The sequence below is a fragment of the Argiope bruennichi genome, chromosome X2 (assembly GCF_947563725.1).
Source record: "Argiope bruennichi chromosome X2, qqArgBrue1.1, whole genome shotgun sequence".
In the NCBI taxonomy this organism is placed as follows: Eukaryota; Metazoa; Arthropoda; class Arachnida; order Araneae; family Araneidae; genus Argiope; species Argiope bruennichi.
Window position 1 is genome coordinate 117,357,507 of NC_079163.1, and position 16,337 is coordinate 117,373,843.

General features: G+C 27.8%; 1 protein-coding gene across 3 annotated transcripts in view; it reads left to right on the forward strand.

Annotated features, from left to right (window-relative positions):
• LOC129960170 (carbohydrate sulfotransferase 1-like) overlaps window positions 1–16,337 on the forward strand; it is a 174,997-nt gene that overhangs the window by 123,820 nt on the left and 34,840 nt on the right. Inside the window, exon 1 of one of the 3 annotated variants that reach the window (XM_056073372.1) lies at window positions 603–1,182. The exons of the other annotated variants lie outside the window; for them this stretch is intronic. Within the exon in view, the coding sequence (XP_055929347.1) occupies window positions 1,112–1,182 (71 nt within the window). The 5' untranslated portion in view covers window positions 603–1,111. Of the gene's footprint in view, window positions 1–602; window positions 1,183–16,337 lie in introns of those variants that run through there. 3 annotated transcript variants of the gene reach the window in all.

Consider the following 16,337-nt stretch of genomic DNA (forward strand, 5'->3'; position numbering starts at 1 on the left):
TTCACGTCATTATAGAAATGCATGAAGCATTGTAATAAAATAAAATGTATTATTCATTTCACAAGTTTAATATAGTCAAAATACTACAAACAGTTTAACAAATTTCTTTAACAATTAACAAATTTCGAATCTTTTTCACATTTAACGCTTTATTGCTTAAAATTTTAGTTAAGTTTTTAAAGAAATGGAATGAAAAAAGAGAAGCAACTAATTTTATTGAAAATAAATTATCAAAACTACCTTAAGTAAGAATTGGGTCATTCAAATTTATAATATTTCTTTTCTCCTAAGGCCTATATTTTTGTTGAAATATTGCATTTATATCTTAAATGTGTTTTGAATAGTCGTTATCATCAGAGTATCGTTCTTGAATCTAGTCATTAGGTCTCCTCGAAAGCTCCAGCTGCTTCTAATAAAAAGTCCCTCTCTATAGCTACATTAAGAGGAAATAAAATTTTATTTTTTATCCTTTCCCAGTCTCCTCATACAGTTCAGGTTCTCAGTGATAGTCATTCATAATAGACCGGCCGGCATGGCCTATCTACCTGTTACCTGTTTGTCTAGAGAAAAAAAAAGCATAAAAGAGAAACGCAACAGGACAAAGAAAAGAAAGTAACAGGAAGTGAACTTTGTGCTTCCAAATCAAAATAATAATAAAAAAGGGTTTGAAGGCCATTCCGCCAATTGGTGGCTCGTTTTTCGTTCCCCCTTTTCTCCCGCTCTTTTAATAAAAAAAGACAGAAATTAAAATAAAAAAGAAAGCATGAGTCGGTTTTCAGTCGTTGTATAAGGTTCCGTTCATTGCTCACGCAACTGTCTGGGAAGAACGACAAATATGAATTTCATCAAATTAGCAATGAAACAAAGAACTCATCCTGTGAACAGAAAAGACGTGAAGTTATTCAAAAGTTGACGTAAAAAGTGCGGTAAAACAACACTAGTAGACCATGAAATGAATTAATTTCCTTTTACCTGAGGACACAAAGAAAGAAATGAGTGAATACCGATGGTCTTACGAATTCTCTTTTTAGTCATTCTTTGACTTAGTGACCTTCATTAGTTAGTGATCTTGGAAAAGATATGGATTATTTGTGCTCTGGGTGTTGTAGGCATGCATCAGGCGTTCAAAAAAATGAAATCTGGCGATGAAGGTATTAGTTTCTCACATGTTCCGGTTTTATCGTGAGTATATTTTGAAATTTTTTCTGTTATTAATCAGATTAGGGTGCACGAAGCTATTAAAATTATATATATTTATATATATGATAATTTTTTAAATTGGAAATTTTAATATAGAATTTTTTTTTAAATATTGAGTACTTTGAAAGTTAAAGAGATATCGGTGCATGAGCCAGACGAATTTAGAATGTTCATAGATGATAGAAGATTTTTTGAACAAATGTTTCTACGGACATTCTTCAATATTGCTATTTGACTTATTTTTGATTGCCATGTGTGCAAATTACGAAGTACAACTACAGAAGTCTTTTGAACCAAAAGACATTTTGTTCGATTCTTTAATCGTAAACACAAGAGTAAATCCCCAGCAAAAAAGATAAGCAGCAAATCATTATCGTCGGCTCTTTTAACCGTATTAGATAAAATATAATTGAATACAATTTTCACGAAGTAGTAATATCTTTTAAATGTTTGTACATTTGACCATTAAAACCTAACACTCTATTTCAAAAATAATATTTGCATATCAAGAATAATATTTTCATTTTTTCCCCAAGTATTTTTTTTATGTATAGTGACGAAAAGCTTTTTTTCTCGCATTTTTACTGTGGCATGTCTAATTTAAAATTTAAAAAAAATTGAATTATTATAACTAGTCAAATTTTTATATGGTATACTGTATTTAAGATAGACAGAATTAATTCTAATATTTTTTTTCATATACATAATAATTTTAGAAGGCTTAATTTGTAATAAGGCATCAAAAGAATTTAATGACTACTTTTCTCTATGTATCTGGGTGGTCTTTACTACAAAAATAATATTTATTTATTTAGAAAATGCGGAAAAAATAAAATCGTGTCTCTAAAGTATAACTAGTATTAAATCATACGTGCAAAGAAAAGCTATATCTTGAATTTTCTTGAGATACGCTTTCAAATATTTCAAATTCGTATGGTGAGAGTAAAATAATTTTAGGTATTTACTTTTCTATTTTTTTTCCCCTCCTACAAATGAAATCCGAGAAAGCCGCAAGAAAAATCACATTGTAAATTTATTTTTAGATATCAAAAGCAAAATGCTTGAAATTGCGCAATGCGTAGCATTCCGAATTTTTATCGTTGAGATGCGTAAAAAGATATGCCCATATCAAATCCCTCCAAGGTATTCTATTTTCTCTGATGTGAACTATAAATAGTTTGAAAGAACTTTGAGATATTGTGCAAGAAATTCATATCTTCTGTATTTAATATTGGAAATCTTCAGTGATTACTTATAATTCAAAGAATATCAAATGTGGCACTTCTTTTTTATGACGTATTTATTTCACTCAAATGTTATGTTTGGGACCAAATATTGATGTTTAGTCACATAAATTGTTACATTTTATTTTTCAAAAGTGCAAACAGAAAAGTAATCAGAATTTAACCTTTTAAATTTGAAATACATCTATATTATGCAGAGTTCTCGTAACTGAAAACGTTATGCAAATAATAAAAACATCTTTCAATAATTTTCATTTTGTGACATGACATGTTTCTTAGTGTTATTTTATGATAATGCATTTATTATATATTTTGGATACCAATAACGTCATGATGTGTATTTTAGTAAGGATCTGGGATTAAATAATTCAATGTTGATATTAGAAAAAAATTCCACAACTGGTATATATGACTTTATAATATGTGTACATACTTCTATTCTAGTCTTAAGTACCAGTTAAAATTTAAATTATTATTTTCCAGTCAATTATTACAACAATAAATCACAACAATTACAATACCTCGAACTTATTTTCTGTACTATCAATAAAGTACATAATTGTGTAATTATTAATGAAAATTTATTCCATGCCTTGTTGATGATCAGCGGTGGATTTAGATATTTTTCAGCCCAAGGCAAAGCATCTTTTGTGGCTCCTCTTTTTAATAAACTGATGTATTTAGCTTCAACATTTCAACACATTTTAACTTATTATTTAATTTTTAACTTATTTTTTTATTTAAAAAAATTTGTATAAACGTGCATTTTATTTATTTATTTATTATGATTCATTATTTCACATAATCCATGTTTGCACGCAGCTATATTTAAGTAGATATTTGTTGTTTATAAATATTGCAATAATTACATAATTACAATCAAATAAATTGGAATATGGCGAATTACGCTTAACAACATTTTTAGATTTTTTAATATTTATAATTCAAAGAATTTATATTTTCTTTATGAATTTCTTTATATAGCAACTTGGGTAATAAAATGTTTTTAATCGACCTTTTTGTGTCCTCAGCGGCCGTAGATAGCTAACTAATCAGAAATCCGCCACTGTTGGGTATCTCGTTTGAAAATGTATTTTGTTTCAATGTTTAAGGACAATAAGAATCCGAGAAGAAATTAAAAATCATAACTTAATAATAAGATTTTGTATTCGAAGTAAATTCATAAAACATGGAGAGTCATGGAACATTTTAGGTAACCTTTGTAGTAATGATAATGATTCATATTTTTACTCGTCATTTTCAGTAACGAGCAATGCTACTTTAATAAATGCTACAAGTTTTGCAATGCAATGCTACAAGTTTTATAATGCAATGCTACAAGTTTAATTAAACTTGCTAAATAAAAGGTTACATGAGAAGCTAATATTTCAAATATTTTTCACCCGTAGCACATTTTATGTGCCATTTCTTTTCATTGTCTTTTTTTAATGCTACGTGCTTTAATTCCCTTACTGTCAAGGCGTATTGTTTACGAAGTTGTAAAACTCAGATGGAGCAATTAGGATTTCAAAACAAAGAGTCATTCCATATCTTTGCTAATTTACATTATGACGTTCAATCGGAAACAACTGTATTCTTATATGTAACGGAACGAAAAGGGAGCTAAATTTGTGCATCAAAGAAGTCCTAGGTACCACTGAAGAATTCATCAAAAAATGATTTAGTTTTTTGTAAAAAAATAGAGTTATAAATTTAAAAATCATATTTGATCTAAAATAATTTTATTTTTATGTAAAATTCTCTTGTTTTCATAGTTGTCTGCATCCTTTTTGCTAGTGTAAGAATTTCAAGTATTCAAATCGGAAAGAAGAGGCAAAAAATTCTTAAATGACATCAAAATGAATACTTCGAGCAACTCCAATCACCAAGAAAAATAATGCAAATATGAATAATTTACCATAAAGAATGAATCAATTTGTCTCTATTATATATATGTTTTAAGAAGTCTTTTTTTTTTCTCACAGTTTTTAAAATAATGTTACAAGATTTTAAAAATTTTGGAAAAAGTCTATAAATATAATGACAGATTGAAAATTAGCACAATAAAACTCTGTTGCGTTTTAAAAAAAATTATATGGTGGGTCATTAGAAAAACGCAAAAATAAAATTTCGCGCTTACATGCATGTTAAATAATTCCCGACAATTTGTATTATTATTTTTGTGATTCTTTTGTTTTTTTTAAATGTTCGTGTAGTTATCAATTTAAATTCTAATTTATGTCCAAACATGTTTCAAGCATTTAAAAATTTAGAAAACTTGATGAATTTCAAACCAGAAACATTCAAAAATCTGTCATTCTGTATAGAAACAATTTCGAAATTTAATTTTGAATGTTTATTCATTCTTACTATTGACACTTTTGAATTACTTAAGAAAGCAAATAAATATAAATTTTAAGGATGTTTTTTACGTGTAGCATGTGGCATTAAATTTGACTCTCGTTATTTGAAAAACAAATTGTCGATTTTTCTGTATTACCACATACATCAAATATCATTAAAGTTACTTTACGTTATATTTTTGTCAACTGTTAGCACAACATGTTGGGTTATATTATATTGGAAAAATATATATTTCTTGGTCTGAAAAAAATAATGTCAATTTTTTGCATAAACATGTAATTAATTTTACTTTTTAAATTAAATCTGACAAAGCCTATGTCTCCACAATTTAACCGACGTTTAAATACAAAAAAGATATTGAAAGCGTTGTATAATATTGGTTTTTGTTGTTATCTAAATAAAAATTAATCCGATAGAAAATTCTTAGAAATACGAGAAAGTTTTTGCCGATCTATATTTTTCACCGTTGCTAATATGAGTATAAAATTTTACCTATATCATTTTTCCATTTAAAATAAATATTCATAACATGTATGAAAACATTCTTGTCATTCTAAATTCCATGAAATCCAGATACAGAAACATTCTCAGAAATTCTTAAAGTTATTTCTCCAACTTCAAAAACGATTCCAGTTCTATTGATTTTTAGGGGGAGGGGATAAGACTTAAAGTAGAAAATAGTTTATTTATCAAACGAAGCATCCACACACGAAAATCTTGTCACTGAGGGACACAAATCAAAGCAAAGAAAAAAAAGTCACGCCATAGTGGCTGTTGTCAGCAAAAGCGTGAATGGAAAGCGAATTTTTCTTTTTGCGATTCCGAAAATGTTGCTATTCAATTTCATCTCTAAGATGTTTGAATGCAAAAAATAAAAAGCAAAAAAAAAAAAAGAAAAGAAAAGGGGAATCGTATAACACTCCGAAAATTTCAACTTTTCCGTCAGGAAAGAAAATATTGAAAGTAAAAGAACATATTTCAAGCACATATTATTATTTTAATGCTATGACACATTCAAAACCTGAAAATATTGGGGCAATGTTTCCACGTTGCTATAAAACAGGGGAAGAAAACAAAGAAAAGACGTGCGAAAGATATGAAATTGCATCCATTTTTGAGGTCTGATTTTTATTTCTTTCATTCATACTTTAACTCACTTTTCCGCAGTTCTATATTACTTTCTGCAGTTTCCTCTTTTTCATTTGAAATGTGTCGAAAAAAAGTGTTTTGTACCTTCAGATGAGATGAAAAATTTTATTTGCATTCCAATATAAATGATAGAGTCGAACATCTGTCTTTCTTTGCATTTTCAGCGTATTCATGATTTAAATTTTCTTTTCTTTAAAAAATATCGCGAACCCACTTTATTTGACAATGAATATTGATTATCAACATTGCTTTTCACTTTTAGATATTAATTTTTATTTGTGCGAACACATTTTTATATATATATATATATATATATATATATATTTGCAAATTTGTAGGTTAAAGTCTGTCTAATATTTTTTAATGCATTGATATAATTTAAGAGACAACAATTAATTTCATGAATATCTATTTAACATTTTGATTCTCATTTATTTTTAGAACATTGAATTTCTCATTCGTTTGATTTTAATACCTTATATTTGATGATCATTTTATTGAGACTAAAGATTCTGAATTTAGTCAATATTTTTTACAAGAATTTAAAATGTTATTTTTAAGACTTTGAGATTGCTGTAATAAGCAATGAAATTTATTTTCGGTTTTGGAAGAATTGTTAGACGTTCCCTTTTTATATGTACTTGAAGTACTATTTGGAAATGTATAAAACGGCCATTATTTTTCTTTGACTGCATAAGCATCTAAGATCTGTAGGACAATAAGTATTAAGAATATATGAGAATATGTTTAAAAATTATTTAAATGGAAGAGTTATATTTAAAGTTAAAAAAAGAATGCAAAATATTTTACAATAGTACCATTTATCGTGGTAGAAAAACACCACATAATTAAATTTTCATTGAATTGCTTTGTTAAGGAAAAGATGGCTTTTCAAAATTAAATCTTATCAAAATATTGTCTTAGATAAAAAACTTTATTAAACGATGATTTCCGTTCTTAAACAGAATGGAGATGGAAAGGAAGGTATTTTGTTTTCTCAAACATAATCAATGAAGAGCTTCAAATACGGAGAAATAAATAACAGTAAACATAATAGTAGTAATAAACCTTTTTTTTTAATTTGACATTGAATTTTAATTTTGAGTTAAATTTGGTTCTCATATGAAACCATCATCAACATCATTCTGATGATTTTAATATTTCCTAGTTTTTAGTATTAACATAAATGTAACTGAAACATTTAGTTAAATGAAAAACAGTTTGATAGACAAAGGCCTTCAATGTACCAAAGAAAAAAAAACTGATCTTATCTTTTGGGACAATGAAAATTAAACCAAAATTTTACATTCATACAAAACTTTACATTACATTCTATTTTATTACTGTTTAGCACTAAAGCGCTTGTTTTAACACTTCAGTTTCTTCATATTTTTCAGAAATAATCAGAATTTTTTTTTTTTTGAATTATACGATGTATTCGAGAGATTATTTCTCAGGAATGATTTTAAAAATTGTGTGGTTTTTGTTTTTATATATAAAAAAAATTCCGAAATTTCTGGAACAATTCTAAACCTCTAAACTCGAGAAAACCTTTTCTGTGAGAATCTGCTGTAAATTATGCTAATTTCCCCTTTCGTTATCTTTGTTGAAAATACCTATTCACACCATTCACTTTATAGATGTAGAAGGAGCATTTTATCTGAGGTTCATTTCATTTACTTTGACATTCTGTTTACATAAATTTCTGCAGTAGTATAACTAATTTTAAGGGTACGAATTTACAAAAACCTCTGTAAATCTCTTTATTTCTATATTTATTATCCATAGAAGACTTCTGTAAAGCCCATACAATATGAGATATCCTACAATAATTTTACAATATTTTCTTAATAGTCTAAAGCAGAGATATCCAAACTTTTAACCACAGAGATCCACTTCATCCAAGGCATATGGAATTTTTTCTGAGACGAGGAGCAAAGGTTCGTTTCAAAAGAGGGTTTATGAGCCAAAAGGAAATTTTTGTGAAGAAAAAAACAATTATTTTTTAACATGATTTTACAAAAAAGCATTTTTAATATGTGGTTTGATGAATATTTTAAGCCCACATCACCTTCTTGCAAATTGTGAAAAGATATTTACGCATTCAAGATCTCGCCGCAGCCCATAAAAAATTGACTCACGATACATAGTTTGAAACCCTAGGTGTAAGCTATCTCAACATTTTCTTAATGTAACCAAGGAATTATTTATAAGCTTCGGCGATAACTTCTGTATTTTAATCATTTCTAATATTTTCTCAATAGATTATAGTATTATAATTATTTACTTACATTATCGTGGCACTACAGATGGGTAACTTAAATGTTTAGGCTATAATTTCTGTATTTATTACACAGAAAACAATTATTATGTAATAAATAGCCAATAACGTGAATAATTTTTGCATAGCTGGCATTCTAATGGGATTGTTCGAATACCTACAATGTATGTAAAAAAATAAATGGTTTAATATTTTGAAGCTGTATTTTAGTATTTTCTGCATTGCCTAGGCCCAAAATTCTAGAATCAACTTGATATAAAAGAATATGTCTAATTATGATATTCTAATTACTATAATACGCTCAAACATAGCAAATAATTAAAAAAAAATATTTTCAGTTAATCTTGTATAACTTTTATGGAATTCATGAAGCATATATTATTGTTTTTGGAAAGCTAAACTTCAGAACAACAATAACAAATTATGCAGCAGAAACGAGGACAAAATTAATTACATTTTATGGTTATATTATCTTTCTTAACTTTTTTAAATTATATTCAAATGCCATAAGTGTCATTAATTTCTAAAAAAATCGTTCATATCTACCATTTTTTTTCTTTTAAAACTAAACAAACTTAAAGCAATGATACTGAATAAAAATTCTTGAAGAAAATAAAAGTAATTTTTATTTTTTAAAAAACGACATTTTTATTAAATCAATTACTTTTTATCATTGTAAATAAAGAATCGATAATTTTGTTTATCAAGGATACTATAAGCAATCATCAGAAATACAAACACGTAGCGAAAAGTTTTCGAAAAACACATGAAGAAATTTTTCTGACACAATGTGAATAATTACTGATTTTCCTTTCCAGATTTTCAGTCCCAATACTCAATATATAATCGGTTACATGGTCAACATAAGAAAAAGTAAGAACAACTTGTTTAAACTAGGTTGGATATTTTTTTAATCTTACTTAAACAACTCTATTAAACAAAGGAAGTAGAACAATGTATTCTAGTTTTTTAATGCGTGCAATGAAATTGCTTTCGTAAATCTTTTTTTTTTTCTGTTCAAACTAGTATATTATTAATCTTTGACACTCTGATTATCCTTTTACTTATCTTCATTATAGTTTTCTAAAATTTTCAAATATGATCATTTTGTAATGTTACAAAAAACATCTGCAATTTTTCCATTCATTTATAATATCACGTTTCGAAATTTAATCTATGCAAGTTTACTTAAGAATATATCTATATTTATGAAAACCCAGCAAAAAAATAAGTTGATAACAACAAAATTGTAAAGATTTCCATGGAAGGATTGTCTTTAAATTGATTAAATCCCCTTTCCCTTCATACGAAAACTTTCAATAAACATTCAGAAAAGAAATAGGAGAATTTTTAAATATTTTCTTGAATTTAACCGTGTATAAAACAGGGAATAAAAAAAATGTGTGGGCTCCCAAAACAAATATTTCTACACATAATAAACTACTATGAAAGTATGGTTTATATTGAGGTAAAGTTTTGTTTGGATAGATTGTAGCTTTAAATGTTTTCTGTGGAATTGCTTGTTGTACAAAATGCAACCATAGCATCTATTTTACCTAAATATTGTTGTTTTTCATCAATGTTCAATGTACATAAACATGGTCATACAAATACGTAATCTTCAATATAGTGTTTAAAAAATAAAATATTTTGAGGATAAAATATTTTGACCGGTTAAATTATTTAAAAAGAAGGGATTAAAACATTTCTTTACTAAGTTTTATTTAAAAATATTAGATTGAAGTATAATAAGAAGTAATAGACAGAAGTAATAATAATAATAATAAAGTATTAGAAAGAATAAGGTAAGAGAATCTTATACCAGCCTTATTAACTCCCTTGCCTTCGGCAATGTAGTAACTGCGTCTCGTTATTATTCAATTTTAGCTGACGATGCAATTATAAAATTTCGTCTCATTTTATTAGTTTAATTATATTTCATTATCATTTAAACAACCATACATTCATTTTATTACAAAGTGTGTAGACTTAACTGGAAGCGTTGTGAATAAATAAGCCCTAAAAATAGCTATAAAAAAGGTAAAAAGGCGGCTGAAAAGTTAATGAAGCTAACAAGACCCGAAACTTAAAATTCACTTTTCGCTTTAAAGTATTCTTTGAGAATAAAAAAAAAAACATACCTCGTTTTATATTTATTCCTTTCTTACGAATCTAACTGTTTGCATAATTATGCGCAAACAAAAACACTTCACTTATTTTTTCACCTTATCCCGAGCTCGAAGTATTAAAATTAAAATTTTATCGTGAGTACCAAGCTTAGCTAAAGTTCTATCTACTTTGATATCGATTCTGAAAATTTTCCATCGATTTTCAAAGATACAAGGAGATATTCTTAGATTCAGCTAAATTTTCAAAATGGCCCTCGCTTATTTTCTTTCTTTTCTGCATTCTTTATTTTATTTATTTATTTTTTGCAGAAACGGCCTCACGAGTTTTATCTTTCATTGAATTGTTTCGAAGCAACGTCTCAAGTTTTAAAGTCAGAAGCATTTTTCCAGAAACAGCCTGAGTCTTATTGATTTCATCCTGTGTTAGCCTTTGGCGTTTCATTTGTTGGAACACATTTTTCAATACGACGCTGGATTTAAAAGTAGTTAGCTACTTTTATTTGTAACCCCTTCTTTGCAATGTTCTTTTTATAAAAAAGACTTCAGTGAATAAAATAGTAGTATGCATCCTATTTAACAAAAGATGCAATATATTTTTTTGTCATTTTTCTATGCAATCATGAGTTGAAAATTCAAGGAGTTATAAAATTTTCTTTTGTTACTGTTAAATAGGCATCTTTATTTCGATCCTTGTATTTTTCGATAGATATTATAATTTTCTCTAATATATATCAAGATTTTAACTAGAAAGAATGTAGAAGAAAACTGCGTTTGTCTAACAGCATTAAATAAATTCGTTTACCTCAATAATTCCTGAGCCCAAATGTGACCAACTTTCCATATCAGTTTTAATCCAATTTCTTAATTTTTATCTTTCTCCGTCTGAATTTTGGCATCAATAGAATGATCACCAGGAAAATAAATGGTTCGGAAAGTCTGAATTATTGAATTAAGACCTCCATTCTTTTCCTATGTTTCAGGAAAAGAAATGCGTTTCTAACGCTGACTTAATTTTTTTTATATATTACTATTCTGTATTTAGATTTTTAAAAAATTTCTTGTCTTTTTGCCTACTCTTCTTTTAAACAGCTTCTTCCAATTTCTTTTATTTCAAATTATCTATTCATTAATGATTTATTTTGAATGGTGAAATATCAATTAACTTCTTATAAATAATGACGAAACTCATTTTCATTTTAGGTGTATGTATTATAAATATTTGTAAATTACATCCATATATTCATTCAAGTTTTTATAAATGATTATTTTTATTTTAAGTTTTGAACGCTTGATAAATATTCGATATATCGATTAGGAGTAAATATTTCCATTCTTCGTAAGGAGTCAAAAGGAGGAACATGAAGTTTAAATCTTTTCTATGCTTATGCTTTTTAATCCAATAAACATAATCGCATTTAAGAAATGACATTGGAAGCAATCCTTTTAAGGGTTACCTATGGTTCATCTACTCGTTGAAAGTCTGTGAATTACATTGAAAAATTCTATCATCTGAAGAAAACCCTTCTGATTGCAAGATCCAGTTTTATAAAGATTATTAGAGTCCTGTTTTTATAAAGAATAAAAAAATGGTTACATTCTGTTCCACCAAGTGAGTAAAAAAAAGTTAATAAAATTTTGCACTTGTGCATAAAGATTACTTTCTTGCAGTAGATTTCTGAATATGAATAATTCGCGATACTATATTTTATTACCTGTCTTTTTATTTCAATCAATATAATATTTAATTTATATTTTTTTTGTATTTATCAAAATATTCAACTAAGAGATCCGTCTTAAAATAGTCCTCATGTGGCTTCAAAAGAGGATATAAATGTTGCTAAATCAAACAGCGTATTCATTTTTAATTTATAGTCTTCACCTTTTGTGAACAAAAACATAACTCTTTTATCATTGTCTAAATGAAATTCAGTCTATTTAGTGTCATCATAGTAACATGAAACGCATAATTATGACATTTTAATTTACTTACAGTCAACATTTTTCCTATTAAATAATTTAATTATCATTTCCTAATTTTCGCGCAACATTGGTTAAGAACAAATATATCAGAAGCTTTCATCATAATTTAAACAATTGCTCTTAAAGAGAAGAAAATTTTCCGCGAATATAAAAAACAATCTACCATATACACAGCCATAAGTACAGCATAAAAAATATAGCGTGAGACGATTAAATAATAAGTAATTCTTGCCAAAAACCATACAGTTTTGTTTCTCCCTAGAAAGATAATAAATGCGATCTCTCACTAAGTAAACATTTTCTCGGAAACCATAAAACTCTATTCAAAGTGGCTGACTTTCACGTTTCCTAGCCAAGCGATAATTGATGAAGGTAAAGTATTTTGTGTTGCAATAAATCTATTCTCTATCGAACGTCTTTTCCACCCTCGCATGCTAGATAGGTGCATCAAGAAGCAATGAACTCTCCTTTTAACGTAATAGTCCCATTTTCATAAGGGCCAAAGGTGTGTAAGTGGAAAAGCAGATATCGCATTCGGACACGGGATCACGTAACTCTTCTGACATGGAGTGGATGCGGCAATCGATCCCAACCATCCCGGTTTCTTTTTTTGTTTTTCCTCGGGGAAAAGAACCCGAAGGTCACTTCCCCTCACTCGCTTTTCTTTCTTTCAAGAGAATTCCGTCGATCTGTGAGAATTCTTTCAAAAATATTTTCCCCAAATTCCAAAGTTCAGGCAAAGACATTGAAAAATGATAACACATTACCTTTCTAAAGGAGGAAGCTTCTAAACAGAATCAATCAGTTTTGTTAATCGGCTCATAAATCTTGAGTTGAATCATTAAATAAAAGCACTCTATAGTAGATTTATCTCGGGAACTAGAATGTGTGTCGTTGAGTAAATACTTTAATTAGATAGCTATAAATCAGTTGTTTCGAAAAGAAAACAAGTGAATGTTTTTTCCTTTGATTTTGAGGGAGTGCGAGGATTTTGATGAAATTATAAGTAGTACATATGAATCATCTGCAACAGTTTCGCATTCATAGCATTTTGAGAATTTGGCCAAGTTGACAATAACTAGCCATTTTTGTAGTTACCTAAATATTGCCTTCGCTTCATTATATGAAGTCTGCGTTTGTCTGTCTTAGAATTACAGTTAGTTTATTTTGAAGACTATTCAACATGATTATCTATCATCATTGAATATTGGCATACGCTGCTTAAGTAAATTTGAGGTTCCTTGTGCTTTCATGTTTAAAATGGTAAAGTGAAGAGTTTCTTATTACAAATGAGCATATCCATTTCACAAAGTTGGGTTTTAGTAGTTGACATATTTAGTTTTTTTAATTGAATTTAAGAGACAAAATGAGACTGCATCCCTTTATAGTTAGGAATAATAAAGGGTATAATAGTAATACATAATAATAAAAGCTAGGAATAACAACAATAAAAAACGCATTTCAGAAGAAAACGGATACTCTCATTTTTGATAACCAGCAGAATTATCCTCTCCAAAATTTTCTTGCATACTCTCTAATATATGCTATTGTGCATTAATAATCGCATGCTCTTAGAGAGTAATAGTTACAAAATAGCCTATTAGAATTGGAATTTTCGGTTAGTACACAGGTACCTGAAAACTAAATGCTTATTTTGGATGTCGTCTTTGTTTTCGACCTAGTGAAGCCAAATTTTGAAGCAGAACTATAATTGCAGTCACAAAATCATATACCAAATAGTATATATTTAAGTCATTGAGTTTTTGAGTTATCGAGTTTACATGTTTTGGAAAGTATAGATCAATATACGGTCAATTCTTGGACAGATTTTGTTCCAAATTAGACGCGTATCTACCGTTTAGATATGTGTACCAAATTTTATCCTTCTTGCTCTCTTCGTTTTATAATTGATTTATATTCAGTTAGCCAAATAGACAGATTTCCTCTGAATAGATTTCAGTCAAAATTTAATAATCTAAAAATGTGGTGTAATTTTATGCTATATTTACATGCTTTGGAAAGTACAGATCAAAAGGCGATCAATTCTTGGACAGATTTTGTTCCAAATTAGACGCGTATCTACCGTTTAGATATGTGTACCAAATTTTATCCTTCTTGCTCTCTTCGTTTTATAATTGATTTATATTCAATTAGCCAGATAGACAGATTTCCTCTGAATAGATTTCATTCAAAATTGAATAAAAATCTAACAATTTGGTGTAACGATAACACATTAAATTTTTGCTTCTAGTTCAAAGAGTTTTCGAAATTATCTTGTTTTCAGAGAGATAAATGGTCGGCTAGACAGAAATAATTAAAAAAGATGTGTTTTTTTAGACTCAGAGAAATCTCTGAAACGTGGAAATTCTTTCAGTCCCGAGTTTGAAACTTTTGTCAATTACAATACTTTCTCTTACTCTTATTATATGATAAAGTAAAAATAACCTAAGATAATTACGAGTATTTGTATAACAATAGGCATCATGCAGGTCTTTATATCTGTTCTATCTGCAGGCATTGACATTCCTCATCTCAAAATAGTATTATTTTTATGATATTTAATGAGTAATAAGTGAAAATCAAAACTTGTTTTATTTATTCTTTTTTCATTGGTTCAGTTAATACAGGACGACATACTAAGGATACAATGCAATTATTATATTTAAACAAGACAAATTTTCATGAATTATTCTGAATCTAATTAGGAGAAATGAGCTTACGAAGAAAGTCGACTCGGAAAAGTTGATTGTAAAGTTTGTTTCTCTAAATATATTCTTCAAAAGCTAATTTCAAAATGAAATTTATATCCGATATTTCAAAAATGAAAAAACTACAATTTTAATAAATTTTTGAGAAATGGTATTTTTGGTAAAGCTGCATTTGTTGCAATGCACGATATTCCTCTAAGATTTAATGACTGTAATAAATCTTACTTCGATAAGGATTAGTTTGAAACATAAAAATGTTTTCCTATGCTATATTAAATATTTTTTCCTTCTCTTTAACATCTGGAATGCAAAGGATACCGAGGGATTTAATAACAGCCAACTAAGGAATCTAGTAACGTTGGTGAAGATCATTATAAATGATCTTTAACGATTGGTTGGGATTATTAGTGCAAGATCTTCTTTTGGCTATGCAGTGCCAAACATATGATTGCAGATCATCATTAAGTCAGGAAGATGTACCAAATATACTATTTTATTAAATATCTTATTTTAAAATATTTACATTTTCATATATGAAAAGATATTTAATTTAAAATATCTCTTCTTTAAATTTTTTGGTCGTGTGAAAGATGTTTACAGATTTCGTGTAAAATTGGAATGGTAGTTGTTTTGTAGTATGTAAATATTTTCAATCCGAAGAACGGTGGCCTTCAGATTATTTTGAATACAGCACTGATATGGAATGTGTTGTCAAATAAATCTTAGTTGACAGATTATTTTAATTGTTTTAAAAACTAAGAGGAAGGTGTGCTAATTTATTGGTTTTGTTTATTGGTTGTATCTAATGGAAAATTATCTATTTTGCTTTAATAAGTGATAAATAGGCACATAATTAGTTTCCTCACATTATTTTACAGACAGGTTGTTTTATGGTAGAAAATGTTTGCTTTCGCATCATTACGAAAAGAAGTATTTAGAAGTGGTGAATTGTGGTTTGTGGTTTCAACATTTAACGAGTGCCCGCTACATGACAGAGATTTTGCAATTTTCCTGGCATTGAAATACTAGCTATTTTTGCTAACGTTTTTCTTTTCTAAAATTAACAACTGTTTGCTTCATTGTTTGTTTTTTACTGGAAAAAGAACTTAGTTTGATAAAATGGAGTCAACTCTGCTCTGCATTTATTTCAATTTTGAGTTTTGTTATGCTTAAAGTTAGATTTGACAAAATTAATGTATGTATATTTATCAACGTATAAGATATAATTTATTTTACGTTGTAATATATTTTAATATATTCATTGCATCAGTTTCAGTTGTTT